Below are 22,662 nucleotides of genomic sequence, written 5' to 3'. Positions count from 1 at the left end.
TGATCAATCATCACACACATGCAGCTTCCTATTCAAATGTATCGAAGGGATTTGACCTTTGCATGGCAGAAAAGCTATGCATCATACATGCTGACAAATCTAATCTATTAAATAAACAATCAGAATTGATATCAAAATGCCAACATCAAAATATAAATGTATTGACCAACTTCCACTGTGGTACCCATATCATGTGAACTGGAATTTTTTATCTTTGAATTTGGAGCTTCATAGAACTATACTGTTAGTCGTCTGTGAAACGCTCCTGTGTATCTTGCTTGATACTGTTATATATATTATATATTTAACTTTCAGATAAAGACGTCTCACTGGAGAGAATAGTGCTCAGTGGTAATGTAATATTAGTAGCAGAGCATAATGGGTATTCAGAAACTCATCAGTGGCAATTCTACGTTTCACCCTGAAATGCTCCAAATTTCGTTTAATAAAAACAGCAAATTGCTATAAGTCGTGTTCACATTTTGATAATGGGGGGTTAAATAAAAAGTAATTTTTCAACTAAAATCTGACACTTTCCATTTAATTTACAACTTTCTATATTTTCTGTTTTAATAATCTAAATGCCGATGTAAATAATCACCCCATTTATTGTACAACCTCTTGACCCAAGTAAATACCTTAGTAAACGTTTTTAGAATGATGAATGGTCGGTGTACACGTTTTAATATCTTTATTTCCCACCGACAATAATTTTTAACATTTTTGAATTGATGTCACCTTGCTTCACTAGTTTGTTTGTTTAATAAGTGGCTGCAAATTGAATTGTGCTGAAATAAGAGAATACAATTGCATGACAAAGAATACAACATCCGTCGACTACCGATCAATAAAACCAACAGTTGATGTATGTGGTGTGTGTCTTGACCTTTTCCATGCTAAAGTTATTTTTTTCGGTTGGTCTACCAAGCACTTCCCGCCATGTTTTTTTTCGCACAATTTTTTTTGGAAGCAAATTTTTGGCGTAGTTCGGTTTTATTTTGGTCTACATTCAAAGTCTTTCGCTATAAATTGATATCACAATTTAAGTATAAATGTAATTACCATAACAAAAAATGGAGAAAGATAAAAGTGATAAATATTCACATCTGTGCCGGGTAGCACAGGTGTTAAGGGTGTCTCATCAGTCATCTATGTCATTGACACTTATAGCTCTGGGTGAAAGACAGGACCAAAACAACGCGTTGGAAAGCAGTATAGACGAATAAACTTACATCATAAGGCAAATGTCGACAACAGTGCTGTTTAAGTCAAATGCTACCGGTACTACTCGACGGCAAGATCAAACGGGTTTATTAAAAAAGAGGACAGGAACGACCACTGAACGTTTAACAAGAACTTCTGTTTTGTAATATTAAGAACTGCAAGAAGACAAGACTGTTCTTAGTCCTTTTTCATCATAGCAAATGGTAATAAACTTAAAGATTGTACTATTTTTGTCTCAATTTCACTCAAATGATTATCTTGCATACGGATGGATGGATGCGCCCATCCTCTCATTCAATATACCAATTCCTCTAATTGTTAGTCGATAATTAGTGATACTGTTATTCAATGTTATTAATAAAATTGACCACGTGACAAACTTCATCACGTCACCAGAAATTGGGATACTATGATGTATTCAGTTTAGGACCCGTATTTAGGTCTATAGTCGTACAGGAAAAAAGTGTATGTTAAATTGGCATTTTTTAGCATTTTCATTGGAAAAAGATGAAAGAGCTGAAAATTAAGCCTAACGTGAAAAATCTACAAATTCGATTCAAAAAAAGTTTCATTTCTAGATCTCATTCTGCTGAAGTAGGACATATGACCTCGGACTCGTGAACGTGATCTCCCAGCTCCCGCGTCTCATCGACACAAACAACATTATAACTCGGTACAAAATTACCATCATAACTGGTTCTACTTGGTGCACGACATCCTATCATTCAGCTGCCATCATGGCAACCGCTGTAATGATTTTTTTCTCTATGAATAAATAGTGTCTCTGGAAATCTCGTGCCTGTCATGATAAATCTCCAATATGCAGGTGCATTTGAAAGCAAGTCAAAGGTTCCCATGGCAATGGAGTGAGTGCTAGACGACATAATTTTTTCAAGCTTGCTAATAGTACGCTGTAATGTCGGCATCCATAATATTAGTTGTGGGAGAACGTGAGCAGCATACATTGTACAGAGCAACAAAATCAAAATGGCGGACACATTGGGTGTTACCATAGCAACACCAGCCGAGGCGTTACACCTGTTCTCTCGGCAACAGTTAACACAGATGTAATCTTCGTCTTTTCGAATGCATTTGCCGGGATTGTATAAAGATTTCTCTTCTTTACAAAATGTGCTCATAACACAACTCTTGGTTAGTTTCTTCACTTTGTAACGCGAACCACCTGAATGGAGATATAAGAAAAAACAAGTTTTTTAGTTGATAAAAAATGTTCGTCAGCATATAAATAGGACATTGAACTGCTTGAGTGAAGTTACTGTTTCAACTCACATTGCGTTAGTCACATTGAATTGGCACTAGCTGTAACTTGAGTATTAAATTGTGACCTTATCAACCTCAACGGGTTAACTGTGCGTCATCAGGTGACCTACCTTCAAACTGAATTTCTGTGAAACACATATCGTCGCCGACTCGACACGTTGCAACGTTTTCTGGTTTGCTGCAGTTATCGTTATCCTCTACCAGTGGACAGGTGTAGCATTCTAATGCAGTCACTATATGGGACAAAAGAAAGTAATACGCATGTTATCACATAGCTATATACATCAAAGAGCAAAATACACCCCACACAGATATGCCCACCTGCCTGCCCGTAGGTAGGTCTAGGAAGAAAGAGAGGAAGAAAGGTATTTATACATGCCAACAAACAATACTACTGTTAAAGGCAAACTTTATGGCATCACTTTGAAATATAATTTAATAATAATAATTTATATCGAGTACACCAAAAAATTGCAGACACAAAAAGACTCATTACAATAGTTCAAAACAACCCATAATTTTCTCTCCCCCCACAATTTACTGTTTAAAAATCTCAAATCAGATAATGATGATGTATTCACTCTTTTAAGTCTTAAATAACATTTAGAGTGTAGAGTGCACTGTTTACTCTCATATGTCATAATATAACTAGATGTACAAACGTGTTAAAAATACTCACGTGCCTCTTTAAGCAAAGCACTATATTCAAAATGCATTGTTGTACGCAACACGAACATCATTGAAACATTTTTTCGTATGTACACTCTAAACATGAGAACAGTACATGGACGAACAATACGCTTGAAATAATGTAAATTTAACAGAATATAAACAGTTCCAAAAATTAGGGATGTGATTTGGCCTTAGCATAAAATGATCTCATTTGACGTCTGATATCGTCATTGTCATCACCCTTAGAATTAAAAATAACGACTAAATATGAATTCATATTTACAAATGACAGCACGGTATTGTTAAGCTTCACCTAGGGAATGTTCGAAATATTAAATCTAGGTGAAATAACAGACAGGCATTTTAGTCTTCTTAGGATCGAAAACGATGTCATGCTACATTGCATAGTTACAAGATGTTTTAGAGGACTATTAAGGCACTTAATTGGCGGACATAATATCACCAGTATACAGGAGATGGTTGATACATTTACCTCCAAGGTGACATCCAATATTAGACTCAACTAGCGAGCTACTTAAATTATCAATATACACCGTAAAAAGACGATGGGATAGAATGCCACCTTGTCTAACACCATTACTGATAGGAACACACTCAGGCAAAACGAAGCCCCATCTGATACAAAACTCTTGATGTCGATACCAATAAACAAAAATTCTGACAATACAAATAGGTACATCTATATCCAGCAATTTACGAAATAGTATAGTGTCCAGTGATTTACTCTATAAAAAGCCTTGGTGGCATCTAAAAACACAGGAACACTGGAGTATTATGACAGGTGTAAAAATCAATAATTTCTTTAAGTAGAAAGACACACATGTCGGTAGAGCGTCTGCCTTTAAACCCAAATTGATAAACAGAGGTACGTAGACAATTATCGCATTTATCGAGTATCATAATTTCATAGTTTCTAGATGACAGTAGCGATTTCTATTGGTCGATACTTTCTGGCGTCGGTGAATTCACCAGTTCATCTTTAACCACAGGGACTAAAATAGTGTCTACTATACGAGTCGTTAAATAACCTTGAACATGAGCAGCTGTAAACAAACATGAAGGCAGGATATCAAGGCTCCCATTAGCATATTTGATGTGTTCAGCGGCGATACCATCAGGCCCTACTGCTTTCCTATTGGTCAAACTGTTCACACACTTACATATATCAGCTGGTGTGACAACCATATGTTATCAGAGAAGGTGATATGCCGTCCTAAATATGACATTCATTTTGCTACATTCAGTTTGAAAGTGATCTATTTGTTACATTAAATATGATATATTTATACAAAAATTAAAAAAAAACCACACTGGATAACACAACGATTTGAGGGGTGAGCATGAAACAAAGTGACTTTGATGAAAATTTGGAGAGAACGCATAAAGAGCGCCATCAGAAGCCCATTTATGCAACTGAGGATTCCCTTCGTTCATATTGAAGAAGTCGTAACGATATCGCCCGAGGGTTGTCGGAAACAGACGAGCGTCTATATTTATAAAATTTTCGAGGAAATCTTTTACTATCTGTGTAATCAACTATATTCGAAATGCCAGAATACCATTGTAATTGTATTTCATCAACATTATGATACAAGTATAGTTTAATCGGGGTTTCATGTAAGTATTTTACTTTAAAAAGTTTTAAATTGAGCTTGTGTTAATTTAATATGCGTATGAACAGGTAAGATTGGATTCAATCAAAACCCTTTATCACGCCATGTTAAAGGAGAACACCACTACAGGAAAAAAATTAAGGTATTTTCATAAACTTTGGGTTTTGATAAATCATTTCATGATTTCACATCACATAATCATGCGATTACCAAAAAAACACCACACTGTATACAACTCTTTCATTCTCAATGTTATCATAATTGCCTACCATTGCCTTACGGGACTAAGAAAACATACATATATATATTAGTTGAACAATGAATATTCATGATTCCTAAATGCTTGCTACCTTGAGATAAAGTCATGAATATTCATTGTTCAACTAATACATATAATGTCTGCTAAGTTCCATGAGGCAACAGTGGAGATCTAACAGAACAGTACAAGTGAAATAGAGTTTCAATTTAATTTTTCTTGGTAATCGCGCGACATTTACGAGATGTAAACCATAAAATGGCTCCCCAGAACCCAAAATGAATTAAATGACTTTATTTCCTAGAATGGCGTTTCCCTTTAATGCTTATTTCCTCCTAAATAAGTATTAATGTGTATTATGAATTTATATTTTGCACACAGACGTCAATGAAAATTGGGTCACAGTGACAGACTATGCCACTTTAACACTCATAAAGAATATTTCCTGTAAAAAGCAGTTTAAGGTTATAGTCATAACTGATAATTATGATAAAGATATAAATATTCATATCAGAACATTATAGCTGCATTTGAAACTGACAATGTGAATATTTTAATATAGTGAGTTATTATGTACACCTAATTCATTTGTTCGTTGACTAAAGCGTGGTCCACTTTAACATTGTTGTTCTTATAGTGCTATTAGGGAGCCATAATAATATCAATAACTCGTGATCAAGAACCTTTATAATGCACCAGAATCTATGAAAGCAAGGCTCTAGGCATAGAGCTAAGAGCGGATTTTGTACAGTATGGAAATAAGGAATGGAGAATACATAGATATTGGATACAAGGTAGAGGATGAAGTCTAATGCTAATGTTTAAAGGTGTGCTAGCTTTAACTGGAATACTATGTGTTGGACCAGACAACAAACCATACATTCACTGACAATTGTTACAATATCAATAATTAGCCACTGTACGTGTTAATTAGAGGTTAATATTATCTACAAGTAGTACAGTAACAAGTTGAAGTAGGCATCGCGTTGGGTGGGGGGGGGGAGGCGGCGCTGATTTTAGGGTGCGGTCCTAAAAATCAATTTCATTGCATTCATTGTACTATAATATGTTTCAACTAAACAATATGTTTAAACATAATATTCAGCACTGTTCGATACACCACGTCCGATATTATGAGTAAATAACTAGTCATACTTAATCGCTTTAAAGAGACATGTCTTGACAGAGGGACGGAGGGATGTCAGAAACTTTGATAAAGGGATGGAGAGGGTCTCGTTTTGAGTACAACCCATTTCAAGTTCAAGTTCAGAAGCGTCGTTCGATACAATCACACAGAAACAAAATAAGAAACTGGATATTCTACACAAAGATAGCAAGAATGCAAATTCTTGGCACATTTTCTCTGAATGAAATAGACCGGTGAAATAGAAATAAGTGTAAACCATTTGAACCTCTGGCCACCAAACAATTGGTGGTCTGAATTTAAATATACTGATAGACATGCTGCGGCCGGCAATATTAATGTTTTGACGTCTGCATTTGATGTCTTCGTGGCGGCATGTTACTACATTTCATTTAGACAAAATGTCGCAAGAATCGGTATTCAATTACTCTTCTAATCTTATGAGTAGCATGTGCAGTTTCTTTTTGGATTCTGCACGGTTTTATCAAACAGAGCCGCTGCACAGTAACTTCAAACACACTGTAAATCAATGTTCAACTTCACAACACTAACCCCAGACCTGAAAATTCCGGAGCCGCTGAACAGTAACTTGAAACGGGCCGTAAATCAACGTTCACCTTCGAAACACTAACCCAAGACCTGAAAATTCCAAAGAATGCCAGACCTACACAAAGAGGTTCTTTTTTATTCCTAGTACATCGCCAGGATATAGGGTAAAATGACTTTTCCCTATAGGGATTCCTTGACTGGTATGGTGCAAATACAGCCTATTCAGATTACAGTCATACAGCTTTATAGGTCATGACCCCTGTCATACACGAATGTATTATATCTTCGAAATAATCCTCTTTTACGTAGACTCATGTTTTAATCACAGACTATTTTTAGATAACGAAGCAAGATTATTCCCAGACTTAGTTAAAACAAAATACTGTAACTAGCTGTCTATATTGAACAAAATGGCGCCAATGTGCACGATTTCAAAACATAGTATTGCCACGAGCAGACTATATGAATAAAATGGCGCTAATATTTACGAGTTCAAAACAAACTAATGCTACTAGCAGGCTACATGAACAAGATGGTGCTAATATTCATGATATTATGATGTGTAACATTTATCAATGATAAGATAGAATGTAACAAAGTAAGACTCACAGACATTGTTTTGAATAATACCTTTAGGCATTGCCATTTGTTGTCTGAGATATTAACTGGTATGAAAAGTGTTGTGTTTCGTTGGTACCATCGATTATCACTTTTGTGAAACAAAGTAGCAGTTATACTCATGCAGTTACTACAGACTCGTGAATAAGCACACAGATTCTCATTAAGTAGCGGTTTCAAAAGGAATGAAATAGAATTTCGGTTCAATTATGTGATGTTGTGTAGGCTGTAATTTTCACACACAACTTTGATCTTGGTAGTAACCCTAAGCTTGTAGATTTATCAATGCAAATGGAACATTCAGTGATTTATAGACGTCAGTGTATATTGAAGATTTTCCATCGAAAATTTCCAAATCGCCGAAATATTTTTTTTTGCGAAGTGATTATAGCATTGTTACTCTTTACAGTTACACTGCCAAATCCCTCTTCGACATGTCTCGAATAGGGCTTTCAGTTTTACCACCTCACTATACCAATAAAGGTTGCCAAATGATGAATATTCAAAAATTATAAAAACAACGACGCCAAAAATATAAATTAAAGGCTCGCCATCCATGCAAACGTCATGTTCTGCAATGACGGTAGGACGTTTATTAGACTTGTAGATGCAATTACAGTTCGTGTGGTCGTGAAGCACCATTTGTCTTGATAATTAAGGATGATTTAGCTGGCATCCCTGTTGTTTAAGCTCCCAGGCTCAATGGTAACTTAATATGTGAATTGAGGACACTCGAGTTGTTTCAGTGAAACGCTAGAAATTAATTAAGAAACACTATACCATTCACTAGCCAAGTTATATTGTCTTTGAACAGAAAATATGGATCATATACCAAGGTCGTTCAACCGACAGCCCATATCTACGTCACTAGATCGGCGGTGCTCGAAAAATGAATCAAAACGTTCCAAATCGATTTTTTGGGGTATAATCATATTATTCCCTAAATGTTTTGCCACTACTCGTCTAGAGCGACTCGTAGTGAAAAGGCCCCTTAGGTCACTTGTATTTACCTTGGTTGAACGAAGAACAATATCGTGAAATGATATATAAGTGTCACTGCATGATAAAATCAGAGACCTTGAATCATAGTTTTGGTCTGTTTATGTAGATGCTTCAACCTCTATTGATCCTTCTGAAGGAACAGTAGAAGTTTAAGCTCAGTAAGACGTAGATGACACGACGAGGAATAACCTTCTATCCTTTCTATTCTTGTGGGATATCATTTAACTCCGATGCAATTATAAGTCATTTGCTTGGTATTTGATGATGAGGCATTGAAGCTGGGAATTCATGTTTCATCTTAAGTAAGATATCAATATATATATCAATTCATTCAACACTATACTATACTGGAAATGGGAAATTGCTGAGAGATAACGAGGAAGGACATGGCAAATCAAAAGAAGCTAACAGGAAGAGCCAGTCAAACAATATTGCGTGCAGAATACAGAGTATTATCAAATACTCTTTGCTGTGTAAACCTCGGCACGCTGCGTTCTTTTTAATACTTTAATATTTATCTTAATTTTTTTGATAATAGAAATCTCGTTTGAGACCACAGAAATCTCTTCTATTCATGTAAACTATTTATACCGATAAATACAAATTAAAAAAAGGTGACAAACTACATATTAAACAAACATTGCTGTAGTATATATCACGGAAATAAAAGATTCGAGACTGTTACTTTGCTCAAGAAAATCAAACCCATTCTTAAATCAAGAAAAGGAACAAGGACCACTGAACAAATATTTGAAATTGAAGTCAAACATGTCATCAAAATCAAGCCATCCAATATGGCCGCCAAATACTGTTAACTGTGTGGTAAAATGAAATATTGTCGCTCTTGTTGAAAACAAGACGGTGAACCTTCCAATTTGTTTTAGTATTTCAAAAGGGACAGGAACAATCTTTCCTGAGGCAAAGAGATTTTAACAACTGTACAATTGGTCCCTGATGCACATTATCAAAAAAGGAAGTATTTAATATTCAAGGCATCGCCCTAAAGTCATTACACTTATCTTTATAATGTTTTGATTTTTCCTGACCGCTACACTTGACTGCAAGTGACCTTGAAATATAGTCCATTACCGTGACTTTGCCCAACCGCATAGTTGTTTATTCTACGGATCAATTTGTCAGTAAGTTTCCAACATCCTGTATTAGCAGGAGATAGAACCCAACGCTTTCCTCACTGTAAAGCTAATTTAATTCCGAATAAGCCAAGAGTTAGATTGGAGAAGTTCCAATATTCAGTGAAATTGCCCCAAAACGATTTACTGCAGTAAAAGCGATCGGTACATAATGGATGTATCAGTGAGATATTACAAATAATATAGATGTTTTGCATCCATCAAATGCAGTATAGTCGTCGCATTTTAAAAGATTGATGCTTCCTGACCTAGCGTCCCATTTTCAATTTTCAAGAAGTTAAATTTATTTATTTCAAGAAGTTCATGTATGTGGTGTGTGAATGAATATACTTGCACGCAGGCCTATACTGGAGAAAATATGCGACAGACATTAGAGTAATTAAAACTCAGTAGATGTAAATTTTACTATACTCAGTAGTAAGATTTTGTCTTTTGAAAAACACTACACGCGACTTAAACTGGAAATTGTACAATGTCCTGCTGATTAACAGAATTGCTTATCAACATGTTATGTTATGTTATGTTATGTTATGTTATGTTATTAATCAAGGTGTCATATGTGGACATATAAAATTATAAATACTTATATAAAATTTAAGAAGAAAAAAAGCCACATCCAGCCACGTTTCCATCTACAATAAGTCGTTGATAATAATGATTCGATCTACATCATTCAATCTCTTGTGAATTGGTTGTCGTAAGGTTTGATGACTGAGAGGATCATGCGTAATCAAGCACAACTGTTACAGTATAAATATATAGAAAGTGTGAATATAAAACACACTTACAAAAAATAGAACGTTAGAGCTACTGCATGTCAAGTAACCAATGTACTTTTACTGTAAATATAAGCCCTTATTTCGATGATTACAGATGAAGCTACGAATCAGTAAGAATCACTTCATTATTCAAGAGACAAGTATTGGGCATTTTAAAGTGTTCTTACATTGATCTAGTGTTGCTTTATGTTTACATGACACAATTTCAAACATCCACATTTCAAATAGGTTTTAAGTTGACTCTTCTCATACCCAAAAGATTGCTCGAACTACGAACGGAACAGTTACATATATAGATGGTAATTAAGACAGGAATATTTGAGCGTGTAGTATTACCTAACATAAGATCCAATTACCACAACTGTAATTGGGACTGGTGATAGGTTATTCCATTAAATTAGAATTCATCCTTGATAAATGTTAGCACTGGAACCACGCCGGGAAAACCTTGATCCGTGCAACCTACACTGTCAATTCTTTAATCACCAAACTTGTTATATATGGTGTGTGTTTTCTTTGCAGGGCCATTATTATACACAGTATGTTATCCATATAAACGATAGCCTTACATAGTTCATTCGAGTTCATATCTACCTTACTGGTCAGGATGACAACGGCTGCTGACTTTTAATTTTGTTCACTCTTTTCTGAGAATACACAATAAAACTAACATATGGTTGGTACTAATAAAGACAAGACGAGGGATTTCGGTTATTGCAAGGGGTAATAAAAATACATTATGTATGGGGTTGTCGGAGAGCAGTTGTTTGAAGTTGTCCCCATGTGTTCACATAAAGTACAATATTCCTCCTAGTTATTCAAATGGATTCGCTTGTTCAAGCCTTCTGTTAGATCATAAAAACAAGACTTCAACACAATTGTTAGCTGAACAAATGGACACTGTGTAGACATGATGAATGCGACTGCTGACAGGATCCCTTGGTTAGATTGATGATTTTAATACACAGATGCTTTAGTTAAAATAATGTAGACTAAAGCTTTTGAGCCACACACGGGTTCTAAATAAATGGGGATTGGCATGTTCTCATCTTAACCGAGCTATTTTATAACATGTATTTTATGAACGTACTCGACAATCAAGGTCTCTTCGCTATGATACGGATAATTTCAATGATAGAATTGACCGTGAAGAATTGAAATGTAGGTCACTAAATGTAGTAGTTGAAGCTATCGTTTTAGCTGAGTGAATCACATTGATGTTCGAGTTTTGACCTAATTTAGGCTGCGTATGTTAGTAACATGGATTTAGTCCTGCCCACTAGCGATGTATACACTAAATGATATATCCAAAGAGATTAAGTACACTGACGGCAGGTGATAAAGCACGTAAGGTGATAGCAACCACATACAAATCACAATCATTTTTCATCATCGTCACCACCACCACCACCACCACCACCACCACCACCACCACCACCACCACCACCACCACCACCGCCGCCGCCGCCGCCGCCACCACCACCACCACCACCACCACCACCACCACCACTACAACCATCACCGTAATTTGAACTGTATGCATGAAAAAATCGCTGGGAACAATTCCCAGCACAAAAATTACAAAAAGAAAAAGAAAAAGAAAAAAAGAGTAAAAAGATTCATTAATTTGACTTCATTTTGCACCAAGATATACTTGTAGCTCACAAACATTAAAAAAATTATTTGTTGTACTGTTAAATTACCCTGCAAGCATTTGATAAAAATAAAAAAACATATCAATCTACAACAAATAACGTATCCCATGTACTGATTGTCAAGTATATTGATATAAACACAATCATCTGTAGCTAGTCAAGTAACCTTTACAAACCGACATTTTGTATGAATAAGCTAACCCTCATCTTTGTTGCTTGATCGAAAGATTTTATCCTGAAATGTCACTTCAACGGCTAAAGTGGACAGATGTCCCTCGTCAATAACAGTCCCTTTGAAACTGCTGTTGACAAAGAACATAATTTACCGGAGATTAATGTAAAAAGTCATTCATAATACCAAGGGAGATATGAAAGATTGTGTAACACCTTAAGTAGACAAACTACAGGGGAAAATGATCCAATTTAGTACAGGGGAACCAACAACATATGGTTACATTGAGATTAATGGCCCTTCAATTTAACAGAGTGCACGTAGTCTCTAAAGTGATAACTACATAATTCAAAGGCGGCCCAGCCGTCGTAATGACACACTTTTCCTGCCAGTAAATTCAACCAAAGATTACTTTCAGCAGTATATCTGAAATTACTGGTCCAGAAGTCAATAACTGCAATATCACACCGAATAATGGGGCTAACATCTTACCACTATATATGAAATTACTGGTTTATATTAAAATCAATATACATTACCTCAACATTGATTGACTAATTAGGAAATTCCTTGTTTATGAGTCGTTAAGTGCAATATTACCCTAAAACCGAATAATGAGGCTAATATGTTCCACTATACATGAAATGACTGGTTTAGAAGTCAATAAATGCAATATATATTACCCTAAACCTATGTGATGTGACTTTTTAGCACTATTATAAAAACTACTGGTTCATGAGTCAATACACTAGAGTAATATTACCCCAAGCCAAATAATGAGACTAACCCTTTAGTATTATATCTAAAATTACTCTTTTAGAAGTCATCAAGTGCAATATTATCTCAAACACTAAACAATTAGGCTAACGTGTTATGTACAATATCAAAGAAAAACACATTCCAAAGCCCATAAGGATACAGAATTTGCTCCTTTAAGTAATATATCTAACATTCCTGGTTCATGAGTCAATAAGCGCAATATTACCCCAAAACATAATAATGAAGCTAATATTTTAATACTGTATGTAAAATTATCTGTTCAAATAACTCCATAAATGTAACATGATCCAAAAGGAATACTGAAGCTAAATTTCTGCTCTATCATAGCATCAGTACCACGGGTGTTTACAATTTCCTCCTTGGCTTACCGACCTGATGTTATCCTCTCAACAACACAATAACACGTATTGAACTCGGGATCTATGCACAGAGATCGATTGGGAGATGATAATACGCCATTTGGTACAGAACAGATTAACTCAAACTGAGAGACACTTTCATATCCTATGGCTTTTAAATGAGTTGGAATGTTTCAATTGCATCACTCCTGAAGCAGAAATTAATACTAAAATCAGATAACAATGAGTGAGATATATTCCAAAAAATAGATAGAATGAAAATCCCACAATTCTTATAGCCTTCCAAAAGTACAATAACCTGACCTAGCACGGTAGTGTCGTTTCATATTGCCTAATGGTGAACATGTAGTATTTTTGGTTTTGTATAGCGTTGATATGATATATTCCACTTCAAGAAGCAAATTCTTTAACCTTATGAGTTTTGGAGTTTTCTTTGATATTGAAATATTCTTCTATCATTCTAAACACTACAACAAGTTAAATCGTGTACAACAACTCAGACAACTGGTATAACACAAGTACTGTCACTGGAAATTCATATATTATAAAATGACATAATGACGTATTTCTTTGGTACCACAAATTCGAATTTCACCCTGTTTGCCGCTATTAGGCATCTGTATTCACATGTAGCAAACTCTGTGTCGGCTCAAACTTGATTCTGGAGTGTGGATTATACATGTGTATTATGTACAAAGACTGTACTCGAAAATGAAGCCTAGGTTACCGAATGTACTACTTTAATATACGGTTCCACCATAAGTATAGTCTTGCCACGTTTATAATGACTGCTTTTATAGGAAAGTCGTAGGTGTTATTGACTCATTACGCTGTCGAAATTTGTAAAATCGAAGGCATTTACTCTCAATGGAACCCCTAAACACCAATATTAGATATTTATCGAGTTAATTTATTCCCATTCGAAATTTCTCAACATAAGACAATCATTAAGTGACTAAATATCCGGTACACATATCGACGCCATTTGTTCCTAGGTTACATTTAAATCTGTTTCCGTTGATTTTGAAACTTTTACAAATAGCACATTCTCAGCGTATTGTAGTATCCGCTTAATTAACTGTTTGCCGTGGGATCACGCCACAGCACACGTAACTTTTTAACGAGCAGTGCACTTAAAATTGTTAAAATAACCTTCTAAAAGGCTAACAAGCACATACAAATGAACGATAAAATTCTATCATTTAACACTTTTGCAGTCGAAGCTATCCGAATACAACGTTTCCAGTACTGTAGTGATAGCTCTATTCAAGTTAAATCACGCACGCTCAATGACTCTACTGTACTCTGGATAAGAGATCTGGGCTGTTTTGACATCACAATATGTTTTACATTTGCAGATCAAGTATCCGTTTTCACAGCGTTGATTTGAGCAGACAACACAGGTCAAGATAAACATGCTTCTGTTGAATTCATGAAATATCTGCTTTCAATGCATCCACGTATATAACTTCATTTTTTTAGCTTGCCGGATTTGATTTGTCATGTCATACATTCCAAACATCTACATCATAAAGGACTTTGGCCTTGAAATCCTTTGGTCTATTACCTTTTCGTTTAACTGTAATTTGAAGCAAACACGACTATCCCATTTTCATGCAAATTCTATTTGTGGCGAGATAGAAGAGATCTACAAAACTCACACCATATTTGCCAGTAGCATGGCACTTTAAAAGCACTAAATTACAGGTTTTCGAAAAAATTTTCCACAAATACAAGCATCTTGGCTATTTTTATCACTACAAACCTGACCATAGCTCGCTATGTATTACATTAACCTCAGAGAATATTCAAGCTGGTATTTCCCCATAGTGCTTACTGAAAATAAATCTTATCTTCCTGTATTTCAAGCTTTTGAGCGAAAATATTGGCGCCAAACTTTTAATCAAAATGTGTAGGTCGACAAATCACTGGCGCCAAATAGTCTCTATTTTGGGTAAATTGACAACATGCAAACAAATCAAATTGGATAACACTCATTTCAGCATTGTGATTTTGATATTTATTTTGGGCCCTCGGAAAATATATCTGGAAGAGTTTGCTTTCTTGCCGATATCGACATCAGCACTATGTACATGAGCATATTTGTACATGAGCATATTTTGACGAGGAAAAAGATTGTGCTATGACAGTTTTAGCAAATAATTCCTATGATGTAATGGTTAATATTAACCGCTCACGAACAGGTTTGACAATAATTTATTACCCATAAATTCTCAGATTAGAAGGAACAAATCCGCGATAGATTTAGTAACTCTGTACAACGTTCTCGTTTTTAATGAACTGTGGCATTCTACGTACCGTGATCAGCCATTATTACACTCGACTTAATACACGGGTTCGTCGCATTAACGATAACACTGTGCTGCTACAATTCGTGCTGATTGATATGTTTTGATTTATGGGAAATATCAGATTAAAGTAGTTCTAAAATTATATATTGAAAACAAAAATATTTTCTCAATATCGCATAGTTTTAAATATTCATATTTTCGAGGCAAGATCTAGAGTAAGGGTGTTGGCTAAATCAAAAGCCATAGTTAAGAAATCGGCAAATATTCAGGCATTATGTATCTTCATAATCCGTTACAATATTATGTCGCATACAATACTATGCGCATGGTATACCAGTCATAATAATCGGAGAATAAGGACGTAAATCTCACAACAATGCCCATATTCAATAAGAATGGCAAAGGTAGGAAAATTGTCAGGACTTACATTTCCTCCATAAATTAAACGCTTATGAATCATGTTTTCATGAAACAGAATAATTACACAGCTACTATAAGAATAAATAACGATTGCCCTCTGCCATACACATATGTGATTGCATACTAAGACCAATAACAAATCGGTTGCCATGGTAATTTGAGTATTTTTTGTGAAATATCTTGTCATTTGGATAAGCTTTATACAAAAGATAGCAATCTTGCATCAGAATCGAAAGCTGTCATCGAAGTGGAGAATATGGAAAAGTGACAGTATATTTACAACGGTGCAACAAATCGTCTGCAATTTTTTGAAAACGTCGGTGGTGTGACATAATTTGCCTATAGAATCACTTACCTTTGACAATAGTAGATATTATCATCATCAGACAAACGAAACTTGTGAAAATGTCACGTACGGCATCCATTCTGTTCTATGATGAAAACCACTCGCATAACTCTTACTTGCGGTGTATTTCCACTCATGGTATGGTGGACACACTGAAGAGGTCATCTGCACGAATCAATAGTAGAATATTTAGGCTCTTGAGGGTACTACATGAAAGCTCCCTAGAATTAGCATCAAAATCACGATTGTCTTCCACAGGGACTCAAACATGTACATGTGTATTCTACCTCAGGGGTTACTGTGTACGCTTGTATTGTATATGGAGCGTAATTCCGGCCAAAATTAGAAATGATTTTTACAATTTGCTGCTATTCATCGTCTGGTTCGATAAAAATCTTTGTAGCAGAGCTACACCTTTTTATCTTCATGTACTGTAATTCTATTATATTATCGTAACACAGAGTGTGTTGTAAAACGAATTTGGTCTGATTCGCACAGTGTTGTTTGCAATGTATGTCGGATTATTCATTGATTAATATATTATTACAATGTAAATGTTCTGGCAACGATTTACTAAGATAAAAGCAGTGTTAACATTAGTAAGTTTTTAGATACTTACCATGGTATTCCCATTTCAGGCGCTCGCAACATTTTTGGTAATCTAGCTGTTAGACCATGGGCTTTCTTTTGATATGTGGCGACCCAAGGTGCATATCGAGAGCGTTTACGCCCAAGCGCAGATCCGATGTCTTGTTTTATAAGACCACATTTTTTGAGATGCAGATCATCTCAGACAAAACGTCGTGGTAAACAACGTTCCGTCAAGAAAATAATCCGCAGTGTCGCGGAACAAATATCAGCTCTGGTTTGCGAGAATGAGACAGAAGGAGGAGCAAATATTATTCTACTTTGCAAATAAAACATTGGAACCAAAAACAACTGATACACACTTCCATTCATTCCCTGTAAGCTAGGTACATTACTCTTTTCTGCTACAGTCCATCCATATAACTATAGTGTAAACCTATTTTCCCAACTGCTATCTAAAGTGTAAAGACCTTTGCTCTGAAAGTAGAAGGCTTATCAATGAACATCAGCTAAAATATTCCTTAACTTGTTTCGTTGTTGTTTTACAATGTTTTTACTAACACCTTTTGTCGAGATTCTTAGTTTCAAGTATAATGCTTTCAACTGCGCTTGAAATAAAGGCAACTGGAGCTAAAAAATAGTACAGAACGGTATCATGAAAATACTGCAAACTTCAAATAACAGATGACAGCGTGATAGCATTGAATCAGTGAATGAATGAGACCCTTGAGGGCACTTATTCTAGATATATGCCATGAAGGTCCAATTTACAAACGTACAATGAAAATAATGGCTGTGCGTTGACGTGCAGCGATATGTGATATTAATCAGGATGAGGCCCATGTCTTAATAAATTGGATATACAATACAATTCAATGGAATATATCTGCATATAAATACACATAAAATTGTCTTCAGGCACGTCAACAGACATTATAAAATACACACAACTCACAAACACAGAAGAAAACAGTGAATATTTTTACGTACATCGCATAATATGGCATAATGGTTAAATAATTAAACACTTAGCATTTAAAATAGTCACTGCAGATGGTGAGAATGATATTTAAAAAAATTCTCCTTTGCAAATGGAACCCTGTAACGACGCCCAGAGGGAAGCGGAAGGGCGTGTATAATGGATGTGTCTGGCCATGAAATATGTTCAATGTACATTTTTATTTCATCTTGCTGCCAACTGATACAAGTGACTCAGAGAAGATTGCTTGCTACTGATAGGTGTAGGAATGATGCTAGAAAGCCCGTGACCATCTGTGGCCAATCGCGGCCAACCTATTGACTGTGTTTTTGTAGACACAGTCTATTTTTAAAGCTATGTTTTTAAATTTTAAATCTTATCTTCGGAAAGGTAAATTTTTCATTTTGACATTTCAAAATCAACCATTAAACCGACAGGGCATTAGCTTCTTTTCAAAAAAGGTAATTACAAAAATCAAGTCAGTCTACAAGTCATTCCATTGGGACATTAAAAAGTGATGTAGATTATGATTTGTTATTTATCAAATCATGGAACGCATTTTTTTGAAAGAATAATCTCTTCACAAATAAAAAATATATTTACTTTCCTTACATTGGTTGTGTTAACGGGGAATAAAAGCGAGGATGAATTTACCTTTAAGCTATATTTCGTTACACAAAATCATTTGTTTGAAACTTTAAGCCTCTAAAAGGCCTCCTACATGTCTTTATTGAAAAAAAACCGGCTCACCGTGGGAGGACACACCTTACCAACCAATAATCATAAAAATATAAATACAAAAATCTGTGAAGCCGGGGAGGGGGGGGGGGCACGAACATTTAATTCAGTAGGCCATGAAATTGTTTGAGAGTGCGAATAGGGACTGCGAAAACAGTTTTGACCAATATATTTTCTCCTCAGCTCCTCCTGCCGTATATTCAGCTCGTTCCATTAGCCGACTGAAGGGTTCATAATAAATTTAAACATTAAAATAAAATTTTACAACATCTGGCAATTCTTCGCAAACTACAGAACATCAACCCAGTGTGTACTACTGTACACAAAGCTTGTGTGTGAAATCCCAAGCTGAGTTTCAGCCTTCGTAAACAAAGACAGATTCATCATCACCACCACCACCACCACCACCACCACCACCACCACCACCACCGTCGTCGTCGTCGTCGTCGTCATCATCATCATCATCATCATCATCATCGTCATCGTCAATACTTTTAAAAAATAGACATCACAACGATGGACGAAAAATCGTGCGGAAAAGTGATTGCAATGGGAATGATGGCTTAGTCCCTCTTTGTGTGTATCATTAGAGTGGGACTCGTTGCTTCATTCGCGAGATTGGAGAACTGTAAGTCAACCTATATATATCACTTGTTTACTTGTTTAAATTTCATGTTTGGGTATGTGGTGTATTGGGTAATAGCTCCACAGTATATGTACTGCAGACAGATCATACTGAGAGCGTTTCTTAACTAGCTGTACACTCGGAATAATTATGAAGAACACTTTCAACGTGTGAACATGGTATGAGGACACAGTATATATCGCCCTCTATAAATGCTTTTGTGTGTTTTGTCACAAACGTTTTGGTTTACTACATGGAGTACACATACCTTTAATATCGACCCATCAAACACTTGTTCTTGCATTTTCAACATAGCTTGCACTTTTCCTTTTATGGTTGTTATTTTCTTCTGAGCTTCAAGGCTACACACTTCTTTGATGATAAATTGTCAAATTGAATCAAACTCATATTTTCATATTCCGGCATCATTCCAAGTTCTTGGAAATCACTATCACCAAATTCTGGAAAAAAGAGATATTACGTCATCAATATTTATTAAGTGGCTACATAGGAATGTAATTAACGTGTCTTGTAACAGTGTGTTTTTGTACTATGTCAAATATTGATGAGTTTTTGTATTTTTTATATGGACTTTATAACTCAAGTGGAATATTGCAGTTGAACTGTTACAGGAGGTTTTATTGATAAAATTATTGATTTCCATTTAAAGCTGCACTACTTGCAACTGAAACGTATTTTTTAAAACCAACAGCAACAACATTTTTTTTGCTAGGTACAATAACTTGTAACACGCAACGTTAACATCGTACACTGTGAAGAGTATCACATCACCTATGGTAAACGCATTTTTGTATCTGTATATACTGTAAATCAAGCCTGAAAAAAATCAGCGCCCTCAACGGCGATCACGATTTCAACCTGTTCTGTACTGCTTATGGATGGTATAAACCACTGATTAACATGTACAATGTCTAGTTATTGGTACTTTAACAATGTTCAGTGAATAAATTGTGGTTGTCTGGAAAATGATACTCTATTTATAACTATTATAGTTTTCACATGGTGACAGATTCAAAACCGACTTTTCGCTCAAAATTTAAATTTGCGACTACGCTACCCAAAGATAATATCGACCACAAATTTTCAGATACAATTTCTTTTTATAAGTAATTTTTAGTGAATACCTTTATTTGGTTATTTGATGAAAAAAATGTCCCAGTTGCAGCTTGTGCACGTTTAATTAGCAATTACATTTTATTTTAAATTTTTAAAGATGGAAAATTCCTGGGATAACGCGTATTTTCGTGATTTCCAAGATTACGTTGTGATGAATAGTAATCTACCAAATTTTCCTTCGTTAATCCATGTCAAATGCGAGTGACCTAAGGGGCCTTGTCACTACGAGTCGCTAGTCAAGTAGTATCAAACTTAGGTTATGAGTATTTTCCAGTTAAAAAAAAGAAATATTGGATTATTGTACCTTCTCACCTTCTCAAGCATAGTATATGAAATAAACACACGAAAAATTATGGCGATTTGTAACATTTTGAATTATATTCCAAGCCGCTCAGAACCAGTGAAGTAATGGCCAGGGTATATAATTCATATTTTCTGTACAAAGGCAATAATTTGGTTTGTCTATGGTATAATAATGATTGAAACTGAACATTAATTGAGTTTATATATTTATGTATTATCATATTTGCCATTGTATCTTTCTCCCAGGGAGAACAAACAAATGTAAATGTACGCCTAGAGCTGTAGGAAGCGGAGAATGATAAACTATAATTAATTTATTAACTATAATTAATTTATTCATAACTATGGTAAGTATCCATGAATATTCATTATCATTCGGACTACTATAATTATACATTAAATTATTAAATATTATATCAGATTATCATTTTGTAATACTAAGAGTAACTGAGGCTGACATCAGATGTTAGTGAAAAACATAAAAACCTTTTATCGTTTTGTATAGCATAATATGAATTATACCATAACCAAGTTAGGTTGAACGCATCCAAATAAAAAATGTTATTTATATACCCTGGTCATTCAACGGCACAACTCGTCATTGTTGCCATTATTTTTCCCAATTTTTCATACCCAGTATGATTATATTACTCACAATATTTTCGTCGTTCGTTCAGCCGGAAAACACTCGTGACCTAAGGGGCGAGATCAATGTTCAATGTAGAATACATTTAGTTTGGGGTAAGGGTTCAACCATTTTAGTTCTCATTTGACGAAAACGATATTACTTTTCATGGAACCCGTTTTGTACCCCTAAATACAAATATTTCTAATAAATGTCATATTGAGAAATGGAAGAATTTTCACTATAGTTAATGCATGGCACTAAACTACCTATTGGCAACGAGGGCTTTGAACTCAGTGGTATAAACTATTACATAATGACTTAATAATGATTTAGCTCTTTGACATAATTGACAATTTGACCAATTAGGTTAAACATACAACTGGCGGCACCTGGGGCCCTATTTTGCATATGACTGACTGTATGTTTGGAGGTGGAGAACTTGTGATGACTCACTGGCAAGTAATCACCAAAATGTAAACATTCCCTATATCTGGGTTTTTCAAATGAGCAGCTGTTTGCAGGGGTTTGTCTCATTTGGAAAGGTTTTTTCATTCTATGAAACAAACAGACTGATTTTCAACTAATTTGTGTATCAAGTTACCATCCTACGACATTCACAAACAATTTGTACATGATACATAACCTGTGTGTTTCTCGGAGCACAGAAAAAATGCTGAAAACAAGACCCAGAAGCTAGTGCTCTGTACAGCAGTTTGAATTTCCCGCATTTGCATAGATTAGCCATAATCCTCTTTATATAGGGCAGTTTTGTCTTTAAAAGGACGGGGGTCTGAAGCCTAATATCAATTTAGTGTTTTATCCCCCCCCCCTGAACTATTGATCTCGCCCCTAAGGGTTTTGTCAAGATGAAGTCGACAGACTTGCGGTGAAAAGGACCCTTAGGTCACTCTTATTTCCCTTGTCTAAACGAAGACAATATTTGGGAATGAGAACTCCTGCTTCAATGATATATATGCGAGGATTTAAATCATCGTAGACTACATTTGTTGAATACAACCACCGTACGGTTAATATTTGTTCAAGTAAATAGAATGTCAATATACTTGACAACATCCATACTTGATTTTCAAAGTAAGAATATATATAACAATGGCAACAAAATGATAGCAATTTATATGGAACAAAATTGGCAATTTTAGTATCAAAAATAGTTTCCCGCTCGTCGAGATTTTTTCTCCATCTCAAAATATTTATGAAGAGTCGACAATAGTGTTTCAAATGACCTGAAGAAAACACGGTTTTGCTTATATATTAATGCAACACCAGCCACCCATAGAACGTTGTAGTCA

The 22,662-nt window shown here is 35.2% G+C and overlaps 1 protein-coding gene across 1 annotated transcript; it reads right to left on the bottom strand.

Moving 5' to 3' along the window:
- Window positions 1-1,945: 1,945 nt before the first annotated feature.
- LOC144450545 (ly6/PLAUR domain-containing protein 1-like) lies at window positions 1,946-17,010 on the bottom strand. Its single transcript, XM_078141190.1, has 5 exons — window positions 16,974-17,010; window positions 16,364-16,519; window positions 2,616-2,738; window positions 2,235-2,407; window positions 1,946-2,023 (listed from the first exon to the last, which is right to left on the bottom strand). Exons 2-5 carry the CDS (start codon window positions 16,431-16,433, stop codon window positions 1,946-1,948), a joined length of 444 nt encoding a protein of 147 aa, XP_077997316.1. The 5' UTR covers window positions 16,434-16,519; window positions 16,974-17,010.
- Between the last annotated feature and the right edge of the window lie 5,652 nt (window positions 17,011-22,662).

This window comes from Glandiceps talaboti, chromosome 20 (assembly GCF_964340395.1).
Source record: "Glandiceps talaboti chromosome 20, keGlaTala1.1, whole genome shotgun sequence".
Lineage (NCBI taxonomy): Eukaryota > Metazoa > Hemichordata > Enteropneusta > Spengelidae > Glandiceps > Glandiceps talaboti.
This window is presented reverse-complemented; position numbering and strand designations above follow the sequence as displayed.